The 21,928-nt window shown below is 38.8% G+C and overlaps 5 protein-coding genes across 6 annotated transcripts; 3 read left to right on the top strand and 2 right to left on the bottom strand.

Annotated features, from left to right (window-relative positions):
- The first annotated feature begins 26 nt into the window (after positions 1-26).
- LOC129786247 (tolloid-like protein 1) lies at positions 27-15,436 on the top strand. 2 transcript variants are annotated; one of them, XM_055821129.1, is made up of 10 exons: positions 27-916; positions 7,728-8,412; positions 9,566-9,751; positions 9,839-10,066; positions 10,138-10,424; positions 12,209-12,331; positions 12,411-13,226; positions 13,483-13,856; positions 14,012-14,716; positions 14,803-15,436. In XM_055821129.1, the coding sequence occupies exons 1-10, from the start codon at positions 640-642 to the stop codon at positions 15,160-15,162; spliced, it is 4,041 nt and encodes a 1,346-aa protein (XP_055677104.1). In that variant the 5' UTR covers positions 27-639; the 3' UTR covers positions 15,163-15,436. The 2 variants fall into 2 exon arrangements, with proteins under 2 accessions (XP_055677104.1, XP_055677103.1); XM_055821128.1 differs by having other exon boundaries at positions 12,197-12,331.
- LOC129786266 (DNA polymerase subunit gamma-2, mitochondrial) lies at positions 15,266-16,579 on the bottom strand. Its single transcript, XM_055821162.1, has one exon. The coding sequence runs from the start codon at positions 16,577-16,579 to the stop codon at positions 15,431-15,433; it is 1,149 nt and encodes a 382-aa protein (XP_055677137.1). The 3' UTR covers positions 15,266-15,430.
- On the bottom strand, positions 15,266-17,212 carry LOC129786287 (glutamyl-tRNA(Gln) amidotransferase subunit C, mitochondrial). Its single transcript, XM_055821188.1, has 3 exons — positions 16,968-17,212; positions 16,801-16,902; positions 15,266-16,737 (listed from the first exon to the last, which is right to left on the bottom strand). The coding sequence occupies exons 1-3, from the start codon at positions 17,174-17,176 to the stop codon at positions 16,593-16,595; spliced, it is 456 nt and encodes a 151-aa protein (XP_055677163.1). The 5' UTR covers positions 17,177-17,212; the 3' UTR covers positions 15,266-16,592.
- LOC129786252 (DNA repair and recombination protein RAD54-like) lies at positions 17,199-19,710 on the top strand. The gene is made up of 2 exons (XM_055821139.1): positions 17,199-17,262; positions 17,326-19,710. Exons 1-2 carry the CDS (start codon positions 17,260-17,262, stop codon positions 19,639-19,641), a joined length of 2,319 nt encoding a protein of 772 aa, XP_055677114.1. The 5' UTR covers positions 17,199-17,259; the 3' UTR covers positions 19,642-19,710.
- A 251-nt stretch (positions 19,711-19,961) lies between these two features.
- LOC129789711 (zinc finger protein 883-like) lies at positions 19,962-21,506 on the top strand. The gene has a single exon (XM_055826765.1). It carries the CDS (start codon positions 19,962-19,964, stop codon positions 21,504-21,506), a length of 1,545 nt encoding a protein of 514 aa, XP_055682740.1.
- The last annotated feature ends 422 nt before the right edge of the window (positions 21,507-21,928 follow it).

The raw sequence follows: 21,928 nt of genomic DNA, 5'->3' as shown, positions 1-21,928 counted from the left end.
ACCGTTTTGTGCTGCTCAACATTTTCAGTTCATTTCGGTCCGTGCTCCGAAGCGGAGGCTCAAATCCCGGGACAATTCCACTCGAAGAGAAATTAAATAAGCAAATGAGTACTCCTCGGTTCTTCCCTTCCTAGTAGTATAGTTAGAGAAATTAATATTGTCTCGATCTTTTTCTTTGCTCATCCACCTCGCATTTTTAAAAGAAATAAAAAAAACTCCTGTCGCGAAGTTGAAAGGGAATCCTGAATAAATTGGCTTTTTTGTATTTCGCCACAAGAGTGTTCATTCATCGCGGATCTTTTTTTTTATCACCCCAAATGGTACTTGAACGACTTGAACCCTTTTAGCCGACAAAAAGAGGGAAAGCCAAAAAAATATTCTGAGAACACTGAAAGAAATTTTTACTGTGTGCGTGTTAAAGCATCCATAACTGCCAGAACTGCCAGAAAGATTATTCTCTGAAAGGGTCATTACAAAAAAAATCCTCAAACCCCTAAAAAATAAATTTTAATAATCTCCAACAAGGCTGAAAAGTTGAAAAACAATAAAAAGAAATAAAAAGATTCGGTGAGATGTGAAAAGTTCGCGAAAACAGTGATATAATCGCGAGAGAAAATATCCCGCACAAAAAAATCTTGAATGCAACAATCTCTGTGTCGTGGCATGTGGAGTCAAATTGGTGGAAAAATGTGCCCCAGAGGGACACTTTGGTGGTACTATTCAGTGTTTTTTGTGCTCCTCCTTATCAGCTGTGCCCATTCATTTTCAATTAACCAGTCAAAGAGCAGCAATGCACCCCCAACTGCCCCCACTGAGGGTGAAAAATTCACGGAAAAGTTTACAATTGAGCAGCTACTCTCAATGAAATTTCCCTCCAAAATATCCGATGATATCGACATGGATCCCTGCAAATCAGGTGAGAAAGTGCCTCTGATGGGAATTTTATTCAGTTAACATTTAATTAAAAGCAAATAGATGCCACACAAACTACTATATAGTACAACAATCCGACCAACTCATCACCACAAAAACACAGACAGACAATTCAAAAAAGGTTTTTTTTTGCAACATCTTAAGAAATCACATTATAAAGAACATCTGGAGGCAGAAATGGTGTTCCTTTGAAAGAAACCACATTGATGACAAAAATTCTTGGATTTTTTTAAAATTCTTTTGAATTTCTTTCAATGTTTTAAATGCTATAGAACAGCAAAGAAAATCAAGAAAGATAAACTATACTTTTTGAAATTAAAAGAAAAGCTTTCGTTTTAAAAGCTTTTAAACTTTTAGTCAATTATTATAAATAAAAATTCTTTGAGAATAATTTTTTGCAGTCCAAAGTAATAAAACTTAATTTAAGAAGGAAAGAAATTTGCCCGATTTTGATAAATTTTTTGTTGTAGTTTCATTAAAACGTCTTCCTATACACTTCACTGTGAAAAAGTTTACAGAACTGTTTAAATTGTTAAAAAAATTTTAATTAATACAAAGATATCAAAGATCTTTTAAAATTCTCAAGTGTTTTCCAATTTGACATTTAAACATTTTTATAAATTCATCCATAATTAAAATTCTACCAGCTATTGCCTCAATATTAAATTACCTCTCAAACATTAAATTTTATTAAAGTAAAGCGAATAATCAGAATAATCCGACAGATTTGAAATTGAAAACTGCGAAGTTTCCTTGAAGTGTCTCCTCATTTGCAAAGACTCTCGCGATAAAATGAATTTTATTCTGGATAATTATGAAAATAAATATATTTTTTTGCTGCAAAATCTGTCACAACAAGGGAAGATTTCTCAGTCAACAATTCACCATCTCTGCCTCTTCCCAGATAGTTCATTGGAATTAATTATTTCTTCCTGATTAATGCATCTGTGCATGATTCTCGCGTCAAGACCAAATTCTTTTCTTTTCTATTTTAAGGAAAAAAAATCTTTACAAATATTACTTTTCCAAAAAAAAGCCAAAAAGGAATTTGCAAAGTCATATCAGATTTAATCAATTTTAGCTTGGAAACCATTTTAGTAATGTACAATGTAGAGTAGGGAGCTGTTGTCAGTGTTATTGAGGAACAGTGAAAAAAAAGAAATTCACTTAAGAATTAAAATAAAATATTAAAATGTCTTATCAGAATTAAATTGCAAATTATCATTTTCGAACTGACCTTTTTTCCCTGACGTCGACCATTTATATTTTCTTTATCTTCATCGCCATATGTATTTTCTTTGGGTGTTTTAAAACACTTGAGCACGTCACTTTTACTGAAAGCACACAAAACACTGCATCTCGAGAGGAAAACCAATTGAGATTATGGTGCGCACTCACAAAAGTTTAGGAGAGGAATGCCGTGACAAGGGGAGTTTTACAGCATCAATTCGAAAATAGACACAAAAATGGGTTTCATCTTTTCAATATCAAATAAAATATTCTGCCTTTATCAGTGGCATGTTGGTGTATCAATAGAGAAAATAAAATTAATGTAATCATAATCATGGGGATTTTGCATTTACCGGATCAAGCAGGAACTTGGTAGAAAGTTTCCGCGATGTTTGATTTAAGAACTTTATTTCTTATTTTCTTTTGATTTTCTACGAGCAATTACACGTATTGCGATTGTTTTCTCGAATGAAGGGTTTTTTCGAATAGAATCGGGTAAACCCCTTCTAAAATTTTCATTATTACTTTCTTATAAAATATCGATTAAAATATTAGGAATGTTTTCAGATAATCAAACACGTTTTAATTCTTCGGATTTTTTCATATACCGTGCATAACATCCTTTTAATTGTACCGATTTAGATAATTTTTCTCAAATTTCTAAAGGCAATATTTTTGATATCAAAAATCCTTTTAAAAGGGGAGCTAGTGTATTAAATCAAATTAATTTCTTTTATAAAAACAATCGTGGAAAAACTAGAAATTAAATTAGAGCTGATTTAAGTGGTAAGAAATCCGATTTTGATAAATTTTTAGCTCCAGTAATTCTATTCATTCTCTTTATGTAAATTATTTTACAACAACATAAAATAATTAAACTGTTTGATTTAACATTAATATCAATATTAATATTATTAAGCTTCAATTCTTAAATAAAGTCCTTCAAAAATCCAAGATAAAAAGAAAGACAATTTTGAGGACAAAAACTCACGTTAAACATCTCTGGCATAAAATATGCTTTTCTCTTTGCAATATCTTGTGGAATAATTTCTCATCTCTCTTCACAAAGTCAAAGGGTAATGGAAATATTTACATGCTCGCGATTATCAGGATTTTTTGCCACGCGAACGTAAAAGTACGAGCACGAAATGTAAATGTATGCATCTGTTGTGAATACGAGCGAGCCTTTGTGTCTGGCGAGATTATATTTTGCAAAGAAAAACCTCTGTGGAAATTCCTACAAAATGCTGATTTTTTTTTTCGTTGTAGTAGTTGTATTATAAAAGGACAAAAGCACATGATTATCATTGGAGGCACTACTGGCATCCTCTTAATTTATTTGCCAACGTGCTCCTTTATGTCAGAGATTAATAACAACCATGTTGAGGTCGTGTGGAGCAGGATTATTTGGTGGAGCTCTTTTTTTGTGGAAAAAGGAGAGCGAGAGATGAAAATTTGTTGAAAAGCGCCTCTCACCGAAGCAGGTGATAAACGTGACGGTGGGAAGCCTATATTGCCACAGGCTTTAAAACCACAGAGAAAATTAATTTATGGAACTTTTGTCGCCACTAAACTTGTTCAAGCAGAAAGGACACATCTGTATCAAATGCCTAAAGCCATATAGAGATCATATATTTTTTGTCACTGTAGCATTATTCATTTTGCATTATTGAATACGTTGCATTAGGAAGGTATAGAGGTAATAAATATTATTGGAAAAACTCGTTAAATATTCTATCATCCGAAAAAGGATGAATTTTGCTCCTCGGAAAATAGAGTAGTTAATTTTAACATTGAGAAAAATGCTCTTCATGCTCTAATTTTCACAAATTCCTTCAAGGATCTGTGCAAAAGGAGATCATTTTAATTGAATTCAACAAAAATTATAATTTAGTCTGATAAAAAGTCCTTTAGAAAGAACAAAATGCCATTTAACCGGGGGTATAAATGATGTTCTGTCGAGAGACTTTTCTCCCTTTTTGGAGGAAGTTCCTACTGGAGCAATTATAAGCGGAATGAATGAAAGTTCTTGGACTGTGAATCCTTTTTGTCTTCCTCAGGGAGAACTATATGTGCAATTTTCATAGAGTTTGTCCATTTCCTCCTCAAAATTCCTCTTTTACACCATCTCTCTCCATCCCTCCACCTTTGTACATCCATATAGAGCTATTTCTCATGGGACTTAACCGGTATGTGTGTACGGAGGGGATGTGGCATCAAAATGATCCCGGAAATTGAATCAATTTCACTGCAGCATCCGTCTCTTGTCACCCATTGAGCCATTTCTACAATCACCCATCCCTCCCTTTATGCCAAAATAGAAATAATCTGTGAATGGATGGGAACACCAGTGAGATTATCTCTCATGGCTCTGACTTAATCCTCAACGAGCCACGGGTAGACCATGACAGTGAGGCAGCGAGAGTGAATCTGGAACAAAGGCACACACATATACACACCCCAAATGCGGGTGACAACACATTACATTCTGTCTACGGGACACTCTACTGGGGGTGCTTGATGAATGGGGATGAGGGTAGTGGGTGGGAAATGTGTTTTTGACTACCACCAAACTCACAAGGATGCTGCGGAACACCCAGGGATGAGAAGAGTTTAACAATGTAGCTATTAAGAGGAATTTCCCTGATGATCTTATTTGAGTTCTGTGGCACGGATTAACTACCCTCCGTGGCATTCAGTGAGAAAGTCAGCTGAATAGCAATGTCTTTAAATGTGTTGCTTTAAGAATCCCCTTTAAATCCTCAAGGATTCTTCTTGAGGATTTAAAAGAAATTACACCATTAAAATTTTAAATACGTGTTGTTGGGGGGAAAGGAAATTTTTGGCGTAAAGAGAAGTTAGAACATTCATTAGAGGATTTACCGAAATGACTAGAAGATTCTTTTCAATGCTTCAGAACATAAAAATCAGCACAAGAATTGGCGAAAAGAACAAATCTTAAGGTTGTAAAAAAGAATTAATCTAAATACCGTCAAATGGAGTAAGTAGAAATAAAAAAAAATAATAGAAATGTCTTAATTAAATTTACCTTTCCGGCATTTCCCTTCCTTGCCTTGATAATAATTAATAGAACTCGTATTGTCTGCAGTGAGCTTTTAAAATTACAGCAGATCTTTAAAATTTAAACCGCCATGTCTGAAGATTTTCCTATGAGGGAGATAAAGTAAATTTTCATCTTGTAATCCATCGCTGTTGCAGAATGGATTCCGGTGTTGTAGGACAATGTGAAATGAAAATGAAATGAAAAGCTGAGGGAGACAAATGTGAGATTCACACTAAATTATTGTACAGTAAAGTAGGGTAATTTCATGGATTAACATTTTTTAGACCCATTTCATAGATTTGCTAAAAGGTTTCACGCGGTTTCTTTATGCAAAAAAAAATCTTGAATCGATACGCGTAATTTTGTACGGAATAAAAAAAAACAGAAAATAAGAAATTTCAGAAGAGTTTTTTTTTCATATTCTAAAGGAATCAGCTAAGAAAAGTCATCAAAGATTGACCAAAAATGCAGCCAAAAACGCTACCATTGTGTTTTCTGTCTATTCAAATGAATAAAACATAAAATTACCGTATGACAACTATATTAAAAAAATTAATTAAAACGCAATTGTGGCGTCATTTATCACATTTTTTTGAACAAGTATTCGCTGGTTTTTTCCAATCGATCTCTGCAGAAAGTGGTTTTTTCTTCAGTGATTTCTTATTATATTTTATTTAAATTAAAATTGTTTCCTCACATCAGAATTGGTTTTCCATTCAGGATCGGATAAACTCCTTTCTTGCTTATAAACCATACGGATTATTTTCTAGTTTTTTTAATCTTAAAAATTATTCCCACTAATTGAGGATATTTCTGCAATATTTGAGTTTTCTTATGCTTAATTTGTCATTAAACATTGAAATCAAAATTTTATCAAGTCGTCAAACCTACCCCAGTCTACTGTAAATTTTCGCTCCTGCATGTAAATGAAATTAGCAAAAGGGAATGAATTTATGGGCTTCTGTGCAAATTAATGTGTTTGCCGAGTACACTTTGGGGGTTTTTGTGATTTATCTCCTTAAAATGACAAAAGGCTCTCTAAATGCGACGAAAGGAAAAATCTCCGAGAAGACATAGCGAAGAGATTTTATCATCACTCTGATCCCATTCAGTATGACCCTAGCTCCTCTTTACCTCCACTTGATGTTTTTTTTTCATTCCCAAATCTCTTTTCATTTTTTTCTGCTGACATTTTCATGTCATATACAAAAGGTAGAGTTTTTTTGCAATTTTCCTCTGAGGTCAGAATATCTCCCACATAAATTGGTCAGCAGGTTTTAATGGATATTCGTGACAACAATTGGATCAAAATTCACACACAACCATCCTTGTGTATTTACATTTTTCACAGCATGTATTTGGCCACGTTTTCACCGACTTTACTGGTGATGACCCACTATTAAGGAGGGTGCACTGAATGAAAGCCCACCAATGCAGATTATTGCCCATTCTAATCCACGTATACACACACATATTGTTGTGGCGTTGGGGGGTGACACAGGGTGAAAAATCTCACGTGCGAGCTTTTAGTGCCAATTGTTCCCTCTCTTTTGGCTCTCTATTGAGGCTTTTTGGGCCCATTTGGAGAGAATAAACAATAGGAAATTAATTATTTTCATTTTGAGAAGAAAATCAGCATAATCTCCACATTCATTGCATTTTGCCAATAAAATCGGTTCATTGTGGTTTGATTTACGAATTGAACGAACATGTTGGTATTAATCAACCCCCAAAATGCCCAAAATATATATATAGGGTGAGTTTATTTGGTTTCTCCTATTGTGAACTTATTTTTAACTCAATTCATGAATTAAATATAAATATCAATGAATTAAAAATATGCTTTTTTTCCTATAAAGTGAGAGGTGTTCTTTTCAATCGATTTTATATTTAAAACCACCCTCTATTATACCTCAATTTTACTGTTGATGCTCTATGGCATAACGATAAATTTATTCATTTTATGCAAAGCTGCATTTGAATAATAACTTTCAGCAAAAAAACGATCAAATGTTTATCATTTTGACCCACTAAATATTGCAAAATGCTTTTCCTCTATGATTCAAAATGTGTGCAACTGATCCCTTTTCTGCCCTAATTATTCCCACGATGAATTATAATAACGCATTGCAATTTCAATGCATTTCAAAGGGATTTTGTGTTTGTTTGCGGGTCATCTGGGTGGAAAATTCTCTCTCTGTGAATTTTCCTCTGTAGCATTGCGACTATTTATTCTGAATTCAGCATTTTGAATTGTATGCGGGGGGTAAAAGGGCAGCATAAATATAAAGTGAAGATATGCCGGAAATTAAATGCGCAAATGTGCGATATTTCCATGACCCACCATCAACCACAATATATTATTTATACCAACTATATAGCGCAAAAAGAAGCTTTCCACCACACAAAATAACACGAGATTGTAGAGAGAAAAAAAAAACACACAACTGACGACTCTTTTGACCAAATGCTCACAAATGGTGATCTTTTGCATTCACAGTGAGCAACATGGGAGACATTGCACTGCCAAATATCAACTATGAGAATGAATGGCAGGCCCAGAGGCTCAACAAGTCCTTCCAGGAGGAGCTGGAGAAACTAAAACAGGAAGTCTACCATGAGGGATTGCAAGTTGAGGAGGAGGGCTTAACGGATATCATAAGGAAGAAAACCAAACAGGCTCTTGTCGAGACACTCACAGAAGCTCCAATGACTGACCCAAAGACCAACGACGTGCTGGGGCATCGCATTGACACTGTCACGGGGACAAAACTCAAAGAGAATCCCTTTCAGGCTCCCAATCCCGAAATTCATCCCGACAATCAATCAGCCATCGATGCCACCATCATCCAAACCAATCACTCCGGCCCATTGGATGTTCTTGCAGTAGTATCTGGCCCCATTGTGGAGGGTGAGGAGTTGGTGAAGAAGAGTGACGGGAATGTGACAAGGCACGCAGAATACGATAAAATACAGTCAAACAGCAAGGACATTGTCAATCACTCTGGCGAGCACATTCAGCAAAGGAGGGTGGCCGTTTCGCCAACAAACACCCCCGCCGTTAGGTCCACCCTCCCCAATCGCTTTAGCAATGCTGGCGGTAATGGGGGTCATTTGGATGATATTGAGACATTAACTGCAAACGGAGCAATACGCAGGAGACACCGAAAACGCCGCCAAGGAAGGTACTGACCACTTCTTCTGTTCATCCCTAAATTCGCTAAATTCATTTATTCTCCCTTCATTGTCTACTTAAAGACACCCCCTATAGGTTGGTGGGGAAAATCTGCAGATTCTTCTCTTTTTCTCTTAAAAAAGAATTTTATGGATTTTCTTGGAGTGTTTTTGGGGAAAATTAAAGAGAAATCTTTAACTTTAGGTCCATCCTTAAATTTTCCTTCGTGTTGTGGCATTAATTTGAAAATAAAAATTCCGATGGAGACGCTTGGTAGCTAAAAGGACTCCCTAAAAATAATTCAGAAATAACAGTGGAGGCGCCCGGTTTTACCAGGCGTCTCCATCGAACTAAAGTCTTCAGAAATTGTAGCATCGTTAGCTGTTTTAATTTAACATTTTTATTATTATCAAAACTTTACGAAAAAAATAAAAAGAAAATATGATAAAAATAAGAAAAATAAATAAATCTCCAAACAAAGAGAGAAACTTTTCTCTTTGAGAATTCCCTTCCATTCGTACCTCTTGTAAAAGTAACTGACTTTACAATATAAAATGTCAACATGGACAAATAAATCAATGTGGCGAGTAATATCCTGCAACACTGCATTGTATTGTATATCTTTTTCATTCACCACAGACTCCAATATTTATGGAAATTCTTGCAAAATCCACAGTGGTGGCAGGAAGTTCAATGGTTGAACGTACAAAAGCGAAAAAGGATAAAATCCCTCCATGTATACGTTGAAATTTGTGGGGACAAAATGTGAAATATTCAATTACAAATGCAATTCCGCAAAACATTGACCAATTTCCCTGGGTCAGAGCCACAAATGGTGGGTTGTTAAAATAAATTTCGTTAAATTTCAATCAGTCCGTGGTGGGGGTGTGTCTTGTTTGTGGGAAATTAAATGAATTTTACTTGCGGGAAATGGGAAAATTAATTAACTCGCTGTGGCCAAATGGGGCTCATTGAATTGGAGATTCTATACACAGAGGAAAGCTCTGAGTGTGAAGAATGGGCGCAGATTTTCTCACCAACCCCCGGAGGGTGTCGTAAGCAATTTTAAATTGGGGGATGAGTGTGTGATAAAATCTTAAAGGGAATGTTGAGAAAATTATATATCGTCCAACGTTTTTTTTTTCACCCACCCACAACAATAGGAAATTTCTCAGTGCAATTGATGATTACGAAGCGAGATTTACGAGACTGAAGAAGGAGTTGGATCGTCCTGTGATAACAGCTGAAGATTTCAAGAGCAAACACCACAAAGAGGAGGAGAATGAATTGGAGCAGGGTGGTGTCATGACCACGACGACACCGCTACCGCCACAGAAGAGCGACGATGGGTGGGTAAAGACGGTGGGTGGGCAGATGATGTTGTTCCAGGTGCTCAAAACCGCACGTCCCCCCGTTTTTTTTATTCCCTCTTCCAGGCTGGAGCAGTACCACCATCATCGTATAACGCGCGCCGCCACAGCCAAAAAGGAGAGAATTTGGGACTATGGGGTCATCCCCTATGAGATTGATGGGAATTTCAGTGGAGCCCACAAGGCTCTCTTCAAACAAGCCATGAGGCATTGGGAGAACTTTACGTGCATTAAATTCGTCGAACGAACATCCGAGCATCCCAACTTTATTGTTTTCACAGAACGACCCTGTGGGTGAGTTGCATCCACAAGAATCATTTCCCTATCTGGCAAAAAAAAATTCTTTAATCATTCACTACCATCAGGTGCTGCTCATTTGTCGGAAAACGCGGCAATGGGCCACAAGCTATATCAATTGGGAAAAATTGCGACAAATTCGGAATTGTTGTCCATGAATTGGGGCACGTGGTTGGTTTCTGGCATGAGCACACACGACCTGATCGCGAGAATCATGTTGTGATTGAGAAGACCAACATCATGACCGGGCAGGAGTACAATTTCAATAAACTGACTGAGGAGGACGTGAATTCCTTGGGACTCCCATATGACTATGACTCCATAATGCACTATGCCAGGAATACATTTTCCAAAAGTAACTAAATTTTATTTTATTCATCAAATTAAAATGCCATCAATGCTATTGAAAAGAAATATTTTCTTTTAAATTAATTCAAATTTAAAATTTTAATAAATTTCAAATAGAAAAACTGCTAAAAAATAATAATATTTGTCTGTCCAGCGATGTGTCGACAAATCTTTTTTACTCAATTTTTTAGAGGTAATAAAAAATTGAAGAAAATAAGAGAAAATAATTCATCAATACTCAGGAAATCAAAAACAAAAATTTTGACACCCTTTCTGAAAATTTTTAAATGTTCATTAACATTACAATATTCAAATTGAGAAGTTTTAAAATTTAGGGAACTTGAAAAATAAATCAAAACGTCGCTAGACATAAAACAGTTTATTTTTCATTTATTAGTTGGTGTTCCACTTCGTGGCCAACACCAAGTATTGTAATCGTCGGAAAAACCGACCACCTCAGATCGGGCTCAAACTTGGTATGAGCACGTTTTAGACATCCCACATTATGAAAATGGTGGTGGAAAAATTTTGTTCCGGCCGGCCTGCCGGCCGTCCTGCCGGCCTGCCGGCCGGTCGCCCAAACTTTGCTTTATAGCTCGAGAACAATAACAGATAGAGACTTCGGGTTTGAAGTTTTCTATAGAAATGTGGGTGTAAAATTTCATTTTTTTGCATTTTCAAAATCCAAGATGGCCGCCGTCCGCCATTTTGAACTACCGTCAACCACTTCCCTTATAGCTAGAGGTCTGAAAGTTTAGTATGTTGTAGAGCTCAGTGAGATGTTTTCATCGATAATTCATACTTGAAAATCGGTCTAGCCGTTTAGCAAATATGGCGGCCTAAAGCAAAAAGTGTTTTTTCAATATAACTCGAGAACGGCTTGACCGATTTTGACCAACTTAGGTTCAAATGAAAGGTTTCAAGAAGCCCTACAACTGTCTAGAACATTCCGAGTTCCAAAAATGTCCGCAAGAGGCGCTAAAATCAAAAACAAAAATTGCCTAACTTTAAGGGGCAATATCTCCGAATCCCCATTATCGATTTCCTTTAAATTTTAATATGTTGTAGCCTGACTTAATATCTTTCCCCAGTCCGAAAATGAAGAAAATCTATGTCACCGTTTAGAAGATATAGCCATTTGAAAAATTCTTGAATTTGAAAAGTTCTAAGAACCATATCTCCTGAACGGCTTGACCGATTGTACTCATCTTTGTATCAAATTAAAGGTTTTGCAAAACTCTACAACTTTCTAGAACATCAGAAACCTCTAAGACCATTCCTTGAGGACAAAAAGTGTAAAAAACTGTTTTGGTAGAACAAAAATCCGCCATTTTGTGTTCTGGAGGTGACTTTGAAAATTATTGAAATTTATGTTAATTTATAGCCTATTTTAATACCTTTCCAAAACTAGTCAAGAAATTTCTGTAGGTCTTATAGAACCAGAGATATGACCATTTTTATCCATCAAATTGTTGAATTTTACAAAAAAATTAAAGTTGTCTACTAATCTGCTCACAAATCGCATTACAACGCATAAACAAACTTCTACACGTTGTGGGACACCAACTCTTATAACTGGACGCGTTATGATTGACTTTTCTCTTGTATTCAAATAAATTAATAAGAAAATAAATTAATTTATTTATTTTAACATCATTTTTTATTTAATTTTTAAAAATTTTTTTTTTAAAAATTCTTCGAAAAGAAACATTAAAAAATGGCATTGATGAGCACCCTCAAGTTCGCGAAGTAAAAGTGAATGACTTTAATTGTGGCAAGACTATCTTTCAGGCAATTACTTGGATACAATTCTCCCGATTGAGGAGAAGGGGCGCAAAATGCCGGAAATTGGTCAACGTATTCGACTATCCGAAGGCGACATTGCCCAGGCCAATTTACTCTACAAATGTGCAAGTGAGTGACAAATTTTCAATTGGCCCCATTCATTGAGACATCATCCATTATGTTGTCCATAACGTGATTTTCTTTACAGAGTGCGGTCGAACATTTCAAGAGAATGCGGGTGCATTTACATCGCCCAGCTACTACAGTAAACTCCCACCCACTGAGCCCGAGAGATGCGAATGGCGCATAACAGCCACACATGGGGAGAAGATTGTTCTCAATATCACTGATTTGGATATCTTCAAGTCCAACAACTGTCGCACAGATTATCTCGAGATACGCGACGGCTACTGGCACAAATCACCAATTCTGGGACGCTTCTGTGGCTCCGGGAAGGTCAATGAGCTCTTCAAGTCCAACGGCAGCCGTATGCTTCTCACGTACATCACGACCCATCGTCAGGCTCGCTATAAAGGCTTTGCCGCGCACTACGAGGCTGTATGTGGGGGTGAACTGAATTTGCAATCTAGCGGACATCTTGAGTCCCCAAACTATCCACTAGACTATCTGCCGAACAAGGAATGCATTTGGAAGATCACCGTTCCCAAAGACTACCAGGTGGCTCTTAAATTTCAATCGTTCGAAGTTGAAAACCACGATACATGCATGTATGACTTTGTGGAGATTCGCGATGGAGATCGTGCTGATTCAAAGCTCATCGGAGTCTTCTGTGGCTACAAAGTTCCACCAGATATCAGAGCTAGTGGCAACAAATTATTTGTGAAGTTTGTTTCTGATGGTTCCGTGCAGAAGGCGGGGTTTTCTGCAACGTACATGAAGGAGATTGATGAGTGCGTAGTTCTAGATCATGGATGTCAGCATGAGTGTATCAACACACTAGGAGGATACGAATGTAGCTGCCATATTGGCTATGAACTCCGGAGCGACAAGAAAATGTGTGAGAGTAAGTCGAATGAATCAGTTTCATGTAGCCTATAATCTGCAACTATTTTATCAGATCAAACTGAAAATGGCCTCAAAGGTCTAAACTTTAGTTAAAAGCCTTTTAAAGTCTAAGACCTTAGAATCTGCAACAAAGTCTGTAAGGATTCAAGGAAGCATAGCAAACCGACGACTTGAGCTCCTAAAATTCAATCCCGTTTGATGTAGCCTTCGGATTTTGATGTGGCATGAAGCTAACAAAGATATTCAATTTTCAGATGCATGCGGAGGCATCATTGATGCTCTCAATGGAACAATTACATCCCCATCATTCCCAGATGTCTACCCATTGTCCAAGGAATGTGTATGGGAGATTGTAGCTCCACCGCAGTACAGAATAACTCTCAACTTTACTCATTTCGACCTGGAAGGGAATAATTTCTTCCAAATGGAATGTGAATATGACTCCCTCACAGTTTATTCCAAGATGACTGATGACAACCTCAAACGGCATGGAACCTACTGCGGAGGACGCCTACCGCCTTTAATTACGTCCGAAACTAATGCTATCAGGGTGGAGTTTTCATCAGACAATACAGTTCAGAAGGGAGGCTTTGCAGCCATCTTCTTTACTGACATCGATGAATGCCAGGTAAGCTGCAAACTAAACTATTTTACTAATCATTCAAAAGACCATCTGTTAGCTTGGGAGTTAGGAGCTGCTTCGGCAATCTTTGAAGCGAAAGATAAGGAATCTCAGTCTTTAGCACAATCCTCAGAATATTTTAATAGTAATCCATTCCAAAGGTTAACAACGGAGGTTGTCAGCATGAGTGCAAGAATACCATCGGGTCCTACATTTGTTCCTGCCACAACGGCTTTACTCTTCATGACAATGGGCATGATTGCAAAGAGGGTGGATGCAAGCATGAAATTACCTCCCCTCATGGTCAGATCTTCAGCCCAAACTACCCAGACTACTATCCATCGAAGAAAGACTGCGTGTGGCACTTCACAACCACCCCAGGTCATCGAATTCGTCTCATCTTCAACAGTTTCGAAGTTGAACCACATCAGGAGTGCGCCTACGACCACATTGCAATCTACGATGGGGATAATCCTGATTCGAGCACATTAGGGAAGTTCTGTGGCTCCAAAACGCCCCATCCTATTTCTTCCACCTCCAACGAACTTTTGCTACTCTTCAAATCTGACTCTAGTGTTCAACGAAAGGGTTTCGTTGCGAGTCATTCGACTGCATGTGGAGGACACCTTCAGGCAACGAATAAAGTCAAGCACTTCTACAGTCATTCGCGATTTGGGGACAATGACTACGACAACAGAGCTGATTGCGATTGGACAATTGAAGCGGAAACTGGGAAGAATGTTCAACTCACCTTCTTGACGTTTGAACTGGAAAGTGAGGAGCAGTGTTCTTATGATTTTGTTGAAGTTTACGGAGGGGTTGATGATGTAAGTGGACCGTTGTATGGAACCTACTGCGGAACTTTGGTAAGTTGTGGGAGTTTTCATCCCTCCTTAGTCCTCGTAAATCTTTATAAAATAACTTTTAAATATATTTCTTTATTTTAATTTAGAATCCTCCGGATATAATTTCAATGAATGAAGCTCTGCTGGTGCGCTTCCGGACAGACGATAATATTGTGTTCAAGGGATTTTCAGCTTCATACGTCGCTGTGACGCCCTACGACGATGACGACAATGATGAGGAGATGAGTTCTGACAGTTCAGAGATGATGACCCCCTTCCCGGGGTCTCTGAAGAGTATCTACAAAACAACCCTCCTCGAGAGTGATGGTGAGGATGAAGACGAAGACGTGAGCATCACAACGAGCAAATACAACATCACATCACCAACCACAAGTAGATTTTCAGCATCACAGGAAAGGAATCGCGTCCCAAATGCCATTTCTGCATCCTCCGAGGCACTCGATTGAAATATTTTTAACATATTCGTAGCGTTTTAAATTAAATTAAATATTAATATTAAAAAAAACCCGATAGACGTTTCGATAGTTTATGAAAAAGTAAAAGAAAAAGTAATGAAGAAAACTGTAATTGCACAATTTTTCGTGCATTAATTATTTAAGTGACTAAAATGCCGTATAATCGTAAACTGAAAATTAACTAATTTTAAAAAATCTTCTAACTTAAATGTGACATGATCTTTGTAGTCTGGACAATAAATTCTCGTCGTGGAGAAAATCAGAAGGAGGAGTAGATTTTGATGAGGTACTTGGGGATGTCCGTGAGATGAACTGCCTCTGAGAGTGATGTATCACGACTACGGAGCTGGAGAATTCCATTCCGGAGGCTCTCATCGTTGAGGATGATGCAGTAAGGCACTCCCAGACGATCCATGACGCTTAATTCTTGAGAGAGATGTTTCTCCTCATCTGTGGCTCCTTTTGGGAGGTTTAGTGTGGAAATTCCCACCTTTCTGGTGTTTATTGTAACCAATTGTGCAAGATCTTGGAGATCTGATAAGTTATCTGGCTGCTGGGAGTAGCAGAGAACGGCTAATTGATGAGGAGCAATTTTGCGATGAAGCATGAGGCTTTCTGTTTCATCCGAGGAGTCAATTGCATCAACCAAAACGCCCAGGGTGGCAATCTCTAGACAAATCCCGGTCTTAACGATAGCAGGAGTAATCTCTTGGCCACTACGCTGATCCCTGAGCTTGAGATTCCCTCCAGAATTCAACGAAATCAACTCAATTGTCTCCAAATCCAATGAGGATTCATTGATATTTGATCTAATGGAAATTCTCTGAATTTTCCCTTCAGACTGCTCAATAGTTTTAGACTCTGACACCTTAAATCTACCGGGATTGGATGAATACTTCATCCACCATATTTTCCTCTGCCTCTGAATTCTGTAGAATTGTTCTATAGCACTGACTGGTGAGATAAAGTACGAGCAAGTGAGGTATTGAATGTTCTTCAGGGAAAAATTCAAACTTTCTCCAGGATTTTCTGCTTTTCTCTCAAAAGATGGGCATGAAAGGCATTCTGAAACACCCAGAGGAATTTCGGCTTGATAGTTTTCCTTCAAATTCCGAAATTTCTCCTCAAAATCCTTTGAGGTGTACAAGGAAAGAGGATTTTCCTCACAAATCTTCCTAACTTTCTGAGTTTCTCTAGCATTTTCCTCACTTCTATGATAGATATTGATTACAGGATCAGAATTTATCCATTCCCTCTTCAGATTGTCCAGCAATTTTTGTCCCAGAGGGAGGAGGGTGAGATCATTGATATTTTTCTCAGATTTTAACGTGAGTTTTGCATATTGAGTCTTGCTGAGGATTTCTACTATTTCCCTTAAATTTCGAACAACCCCACTCACCCGTGACATCCTTAGGGAACTACTACGTGAAGCTTTTCTTATCCTTCTCGAGCGGGATATTTCCGGGAGGAGCCACAAAGTATTCTTCTTCAGTCACAAAGGCGTTTTTCAGCACATCCTCACGAATATTTCCATCTGTGACTTTATCCTCTCTCAACGAAAGATCACTGAAAGTCCAGGAAATGGAGTTTTATTCTACAATTCCATTAGGTAATAGAGAAATCCCTTACCAATCTTCCAGGACGGTGTAAAGTGGTTCAACTCCTTCAGTGTCAATGTCAAGGATTTGATCAGCAAATGCAATTGAGTCCTCAACAATCTTCAAAGCTTCTCTGTAATAAAATAAGAGAAAATCCCTGAAAATGACCAGAAAGCTCAAGAATCCCAAGAAACTCACTTGCTCTCGATGTTGACAAGGGATAATCTCTCGAGGAGATGAATGGTATCCTCGTCAATGGAAATCTTTGGTTTTAGTCTTTTTTCTTGTACGGATTTCACAGCAGACACTTTAATTGGGTATTCAGGGATCTTCTTACCACTAGCCTGTGCTGAACATCTCCTGACAATTGTCCAAATCTTTGAAAAACTGCCTGGACTACGAAGCATTTTTTCACCTGATTGTGTCAGAGAAAGTTAGGTTATGTTTCTAGAAACAATAACAAATCGAGTTTTGGCTCGAATTTTGGAAAATGGTAAGAAAATTGTTTTTTCACGGATTTTCCTCAATTTTCTTGCTAATTTTCTGTGTTTTTCAGCGAAGAAGTTTCGCACCGAGTCAGACGGGCACCAAGAGGCCCAATGAGAGCTTCAGTAGCCCCCTAATTGAACCCATAAAGCGACCAAGGCGATGCAATGAGACGGAAAAGAAGCCCCCGGCACCCAAATTATCCTCATCCCAGCACGAGGAGATGATTACAAAGATCCTTTCAAGACCCTTCAAGGTTCCAATACCAGACTACGTGCCTGACACTCATGGGAATCGATGCTTGGGCGTCAAGAGGAGCGTCATCCGGCGTGCTCTTCACGATCCCTTTGCCTGCAATGCTCTCGTATTCTTCTCCCCACCGGAGTTGAGTGAGCACGACAAGATTCACGTGGATAAGAATAAGATTCAGGTACACGTTGTGGTGGATCCAGTGCTGGGAAATATCCTTCGTCCTCATCAGAGAGAAGGAGTGAAGTTTATGTATGACTGCGTAACCGGAGCTAAGGGAGACTTCTGGGGATGTATCATGGCAGATGAGATGGGCTTGGGAAAGACCCTCCAGTGCATAACGCTCATCTGGACACTCCTGCGGCAGAGCCCAGACTGCAAGCCGACCATCAATAAGGCAATCATCGTGTGCCCCAGCTCCTTGGTCAAGAACTGGTACAATGAATTCGGGAAGTGGCTGGGAAGCCGGGTAAATGCCTTCGCGGTTGACAATGGCTCCAAAGAGGAAACTATAAGGAATTTGGAGCAATTTATGGCGAATCAGGGCATGAGATCAGCAGTACCCGTACTCATAATTAGCTATGAAACTTTCAGGATCTACAGCGGAATCCTGAATGCCTCGGAGGTGGGAATGGTGCTCTGTGACGAGGGGCATCGGCTGAAGAACAGCGAGAATCTCACGTATCAATCTCTAATGGGATTGCAGACAAAACGACGAGTTCTGCTCTCAGGAACACCCATTCAGAATGACCTCACTGAATACTTCAGCCTCATTCACTTTGTCAATCCGGGAATGTTGGGAAGTGCAGCTGAATTCCGACGACAGTACGAAAATCCCATTCTGCGTGGTCAGAATGCCGACTCAACGGATGAGGAGCGCAAGAAGGCCACAGAGAGACTCACAGAGCTCACAAATATCGTCAATCAGTGTATGATTCGACGTACGAGCTCTCTCCTGAACAAGTATCTGCCCGTTAAATTTGAAATGGTGATCTGTGTGCGTCTGTCTGAGGTGCAAATTCAGCTCTACCGGAACTTCATTAAATCCGATTCAATCCGAAAGAATGTTCTCAATCGCGATGAGGTTAAAGCCAGCTTGACGGCACTCTCGAGCATTACATCGCTGAAGAAACTCTGCAATCATCCGGACCTTGTTAATGAGAAGATCAAGGAGGGTGCTGAGGGATTCGAGAATGCAGAGAAATTCCTACCAGCTGGCTACAGTACGCGGGATCTCCTCCCGGAACTCAGTGGGAAGTTGATGCTGCTCGACTGCATGCTGGCCAACATTAAGATGAGTAGCGATGACAAGGTGGTGCTCGTCTCCAACTACACCCAGACGCTGGATCTCTTTGAGAAGCTCTGCCGGAAGCGTGGCTACGGCTATGTACGTCTCGATGGTACAATGAGTATCAAGAAGCGCGGGAAGGTGGTGGAGGAATTCAATCGCACTGGTTCGGAGCAATTTATCTTCATGCTGAGCTCCAAGGCTGGTGGCTGTGGACTCAATCTCATTGGAGCCAATCGCCTGGTGATGTTCGATCCAGATTGGAATCCCGCCAATGATGAGCAAGCCATGGCGAGGGTATGGCGCGATGGGCAGAAGAAGCCCTGCTTCATCTATCGACTCCTCGCAACGGGAACCATTGAGGAGAAGATCTTCCAGCGACAGACACACAAGAAAGCCCTCTCGACCACCGTTGTGGACAACAATGAGGATGCAGAGAGGCACTTCACACAGGATGATCTGCGGGATCTCTTCAAACTCGACGAGAAGACAATCTCAGACACTCATGGGATCTTCAAGTGCAAGAGATGCGTCAATAATATTCAAACAAAGCTTCCGCCTGAGGAGTCTGATTGCACATCTGATCTCTCCCAGTGGTTCCATGCTTCCACACCGAAAGGACTTCCGGATAACATCCTCACGGAATCCTGGGCTGTGACCAAGAATATCTCGTTTGTCTTTCATCATCGCAGCAACACTACCGTTGATCAGGCGCCCGCCGTTTCGTGTGAGGAGGATAAGGAGAACAAGAAGGAGAAAAAGTACGCGTCAGATGATGAGGATTATGATCCTCCTGAGCAGGACGATGATGATGATGATGAGGATTTTGTTTTGCGGAAAAAGAGATGAGGAGGGAGAAATCTTATAAGAAATATTTCCTAATTTTTAGGCCTTCAAAAATAAATTATATCGTAAAAATGTTTTTTTCTTTATAATTTTATTCTTTTGCTCCAATTTTACAAACAATCTTCTGCTGAAAAACTTATCAAACGTCTGATAAGGAAATTTTCTTATCTTGTCTGATTAAAATATGTTTTTTCTCTTAATCAATTTCAAACAGTTTGTTGTAGTTTTCTCAACCTTTCTGAACGTTTGATTATTAAAATTTTATTCTTAACTAGATATCACTCCCAATGGCCACTCTCCCTGCTCCTCCTCTTCACTGTAAAATGTGCAGAGAAATTTTCCGGGATTTAGAGGATTTTGAAGCTCACATTGGTGCTCATGGTGTGTTAAAATTAAAATCTTACACCTGTCTAAAGTGCAGTGAAGACTTTGTGACTTTGAATCAGCTAAATGATCACTTCGGGAAGCACATTGAGGATACAAAGAAGGAATTCTGCGGGACTTCATCCTGCTGCTCTCAGAAGCAGGATAAAAGCTCCTTCAGTGATGGGAAGAAAATGATTTCCATTTGTTTAATGTGCAAGAGGGTTTTCCTGAAGAGAGAAGCTGCCTCAGAGCATCTAATAAAGCAGCACAAGATCACGTATGATGATCAAAGAGTTTCCCTTATTACAGACATTCCAGCGGGGTGCTTATCTCAATGTCAAAGATTGAAAGGAGAAAACTCCAAAAATGCCTGCATCTGTATGATTTGTAAGAAAGTCTTTGTGAATAAGTACACCTGCATCACGCACGTTAATACTCATCACGGTGGGAAGATCAGCTGTCGATCTGTTAATTACGAAGGGTGGTACAAATCCCTAGAAGAAGATGATGAAGATGAAATAAAATCTTCATCACGAGGAAATGAATTAATCTCCGGCAGAAGTGCTGATGCGCCACATGAATGCTGCCTCTGTGGTCAGGTGTTGTCCCGAAAATCTTCCTGCATGCGACATCTTATTCGACAGCATGGAATTGATGGGGATGCATTCTGCAGTGATCCATTGAATTTTTGCAGAAAACTTCAACAACATCCCGAGAAGAGATCTCATCAACCTCCAACAAAGACAATCTGCCTCCTTTGCTACAGAGTTTTCCAAAAGAAGTACAATTGCTTCCAGCATCTTCTCAAAAAGCACTCAAGAGATGTAAAAAGCAGTGAAACTCCTGGAGAATTATTTGTACAATTCCTCAGTGGAGTCACGAAGGAAGTTGAAGAAGAAATTCCCGAAAAGGATTCAAAGATCACGGAGAAGAAAACAACAAAAGAGAAGCTACAATGCCACATTTGTGCTGCACTCCTCAACTCCTCAACATCCCTGAGGAGGCACATGAGCAGGCACACAGATAGTCCTCCACAACTTCCTTGCAACATCTGCAACGAAACTTTCCACACACAACAGTCGCTGAAGCATCATAAGATGATCATGCATCACCAGCAGGAACCTCCTCCTCAGCACATTTGCCTTCAATGTGATAAAATATTCTCAACAGCTCAAATTCTGCAGCAGCATCATCTCATCCATACAGGTGATAAGCCCTTCGAGTGTTCACTGTGCCAAAAAACCTTCCGTCTCAAGTCCAGCCTGGAGAATCACATGAAGATCCATTCGGATGAGCGACCATTTCAGTGCAATTTTTGCCAAAAACGCTTCAAAATGAGGAAAGATTGCAAAAATCACGAGAGAACCCATACGGGGCAGAGACCATTCAAATGTCGTCACTGTGGGAAAGATTTTGGGCATTCATCTGCGAGGTACAATCATGAGAAAACTCATCAAGTGGCCACAGCAGCCATCGGTCTCTTCCGGAGTGAAAAGAGTTAATTTTCGTCTTCAGGAGTTTGTAATAAATATTTTAGGGAATTGAAAAATTGAAGAAAGTGCGATCTAGAACATTTCTATATCTTCTAATTCAACTTAAACAAATGCCAATAATTGCTCAATTATTGAGGTCAATATTGAGTCAATGTAAGTCCACACCGTTGTTCAGCTATATTGATCAATCAGGTTAATAGACAATTATTGCTCAATCAGATTGATAGAAAATTATTGCTAAATATTTTATTACTAAACCACAAAATTTAATTTAATTCTTATTAACGTAGACAAATTGAATGTTGATTTGCATTTGAAAAATCCATGTTTAATATGAATTGAGTTAAAATTGACTCAATATTTATTGATTGATCACTAATTCAGCATAAATTGATCAACTGATTTATAAGAAAATTGAAGAACAATGGGTC

This window comes from Lutzomyia longipalpis, chromosome 1 (genome assembly GCF_024334085.1).
Source record: "Lutzomyia longipalpis isolate SR_M1_2022 chromosome 1, ASM2433408v1".
Classification (NCBI taxonomy): Eukaryota; Metazoa; Arthropoda; class Insecta; order Diptera; family Psychodidae; genus Lutzomyia; species Lutzomyia longipalpis.
This window is presented reverse-complemented; position numbering and strand designations above follow the sequence as displayed.